Source organism: Parasteatoda tepidariorum, chromosome 8 (genome assembly GCF_043381705.1).
Source record: "Parasteatoda tepidariorum isolate YZ-2023 chromosome 8, CAS_Ptep_4.0, whole genome shotgun sequence".
NCBI lineage: Eukaryota > Metazoa > Arthropoda > Arachnida > Araneae > Theridiidae > Parasteatoda > Parasteatoda tepidariorum.
The window spans coordinates 21,042,182-21,044,901 of record NC_092211.1 but is presented as its reverse complement, the minus strand read 5'-3'; the positions used below and the strand labels follow the sequence as shown (position 1 = coordinate 21,044,901).

At 32.7% G+C, this 2,720-nt stretch overlaps 1 protein-coding gene across 1 annotated transcript; it reads left to right on the top strand.

Annotated features, from left to right (window-relative positions):
- The first annotated feature begins 2,049 nt into the window (after nt 1-2,049).
- Nucleotides 2,050-2,505, top strand: LOC139426292 (zinc finger BED domain-containing protein 5-like). The gene has a single exon (XM_071184503.1). The coding sequence runs from the start codon at nt 2,050-2,052 to the stop codon at nt 2,503-2,505; it is 456 nt and encodes a 151-aa protein (XP_071040604.1).
- Nucleotides 2,506-2,720: the final 215 nt, after the last annotated feature.

Sequence of the window (2,720 nt, the reverse complement as noted above, 5' to 3'; positions counted from 1 at the left end):
TATTAAATATTATTAAATACAACTAAATAACTTTTAAATAACTATTAAACGTACTAAACAAATAATTAGCATATCAAGATACATTCTGTTTTGAAACAAAATAAGAACAATGTTAAATGTTAAATTTAACATAACCACACATCTCTTAAAGATGAAGAGATAAAGAAAATTATGTATTGTTTGTTAGAACTGTGATAAATCAGTGAACGGATACCACTAGTTGATTAATCGCTGTTTTTTGAGCAGACGGGAGAGCTGCATTAATATCACCGTACTTTTGAGTGTTAATCGTGAGAGCTGTATTAAGTTCACGGTCATGGTCGCTCCTGTGCTGCCTTTAGAAGTCGAGTGAATACGCTGTACGTTCTGTGTGATCGACACTGAGTAGCAACAGCGTGAGGAGGTGGATGAAAAGGTACCCGATCATGGAATCGAGTTAGCATGTCTTATACACTAGGGAATTAAATTTGTATTTTTGTAGTGGTAGATACACTACAGTATATTTTAAAGAACGAACATATATTTAATTACTATAATTAATTTCTATATATGCACGAGCATATAATTAAGATATATAGCAGTATTGCGCTGTACAGTGGTAAACTTCGTCTTTTTTTCAAATTTATTTTTTTCTCTATATAACAAATAAATCTATCCATCATTGTATTTAAATAGACCATAATATAACAATATACATTTTTGTTCCCACTTTAATTTAGTTCTACATTCTAAATAATTATATTCTTTTTTCTTATAGCTAAAACTTGAGGTCTACATATGTGCACCTAAAATTATTAGCACTCTGGCATTAAAACTCATATTTTGTTCATCTTACTATGACTTATGGTAATGAAATAGAAATTTGGAACTGTAAAATATTTTTGCTATATTCCTTTACACAGCAGTAGTGAAGAGGTTAATGAACAGGTGATTCTTTCTCGTAATTTCATTCTTCAATAAATTTGAATACCATAGTGCAGCGTTTCTTAACCTTTCAATATTCGCGGCCCAGTTTTCAATCATAATTTTCATCGCGCCCCCCACTTACAGTAAAATGTATACAACAATAATGTATATTGAGTATTTTGAATTCTGTCTTTAAATTATTTTTAACTAACTGCCAAAACAAAATTAAAATAAAAGCCAGCAGCAATTGAGATTGTAGAAACTGTGTTTGGAGTTAAGTTTTCAAAACGATTACAGTCCATACCTCTTTCAAATGATACTGTTGCTTGTCGAATTGGTGATACTGCTGAAAATGTAGTGACAGCTTTTCTCGATGGTGCGTGACAAAATGTTTTCAATACAGTTCGATGAAGCAACAGATATTAATAAAGATGCTCATTTAATTGCCCATGTTTGATTTTGTGATAATATGTCAGTAGCAGAACTACTTTTCTGAAAATCCATAGAACTCAAAACAACAGCGCTAGCATTATTTACTATTTTAAATGATGTTATGAATGAGGCAAACATAGAATGCAAAAATTGCATCAGAATATTCACCGATGGTGCTCGTTCAATAGCCAGAAGGTTCGAAAGTATACATGCACTTGTAAAACAAAACTCGCCTCAATGCGTCTGGACACATTGCATGATCCACAAAGAAGCTTTGGCTTCGAAAGAAATGCTGGTTTAAATATTGTGTTAACTACGGTTGTAACAGTTGCAAATTATATAAAAATGAGAACCCTTTGATCGAAAATCATTTCCGCTCTTTGTAACGACATGGGTTCAGTACATTCAGAGTTACTATTTAAATGCGGGGCAAGATGTTTATCACGTGAGAAATTTTTGCAACGTGTTTATGAATTAAGAGAAATCGCCATCTTCCTAGAAGAAGATGACAGAACGGAAACCGAGAATTTTCACTATTGTTTATTTGTGATAAAATTGAGCTGCTTGATCGTCATATTCGAGAAATTAAATAACTTGAATCTTCAACTCCAAGGAGCAAATACGCATATGTTGGATACGAATGATAAAGTCAATGCTTTTTGCAGAAAATTTTAATTGTGGGGCAGAAATTTATAGCAAAAAAACTTAACAATGTTTACAAATGTGGATAATTGTACTAAAACTTATAAGGCTGAAGAAGAACATGTAAAAGTTCTTTTTGCAACCATTGAAAATCATTTAGCCATGATTACAAGGAATTTTAAAAAGTATTTTCCTGCTGACGACAAACTTATTGCAAGTTACGAGTGGGTTAGTAATCTCTTTCATAAGACTCCCGAAGGACTCTCAATTCATGAGGAAGAAAAATTCATAGACTTCACGAAGAGTGGCAAAACCAAAATACAATTTAGTATTAAATCACTATTTGAATTTTGGGCAGGGGATGATTTTTCTGCACTAAAGACAGGGGCAATTCGCGTTCTATTAACATTTTCAACATCCTACCTTTGTGAAACTGGATTTTCTGCTGTGACTTCTTTGAAGACAAAATATAGATCACGGCTAAATATAGAAACAGAACTGAGAGTGACTATTTCTAATATTTAGCCTCACCTCAAAAAACTTTGCTCTGCCAGACAGGCCCAAGGAAGTCATTAAAAATTACTAATTTTTTTAAAAAATTTAGTATGTTTTCATTAAGTAAGGTGGGTAAGCCAAAGGTGGCCAGTGTTCCTAACGTAGCCCACCCCCCAAAGTAAAATTAAATTTATTTTGAACCATAAGATGTCCCTGCTGCATTGTAAATCTTGTATCTGAGGTGC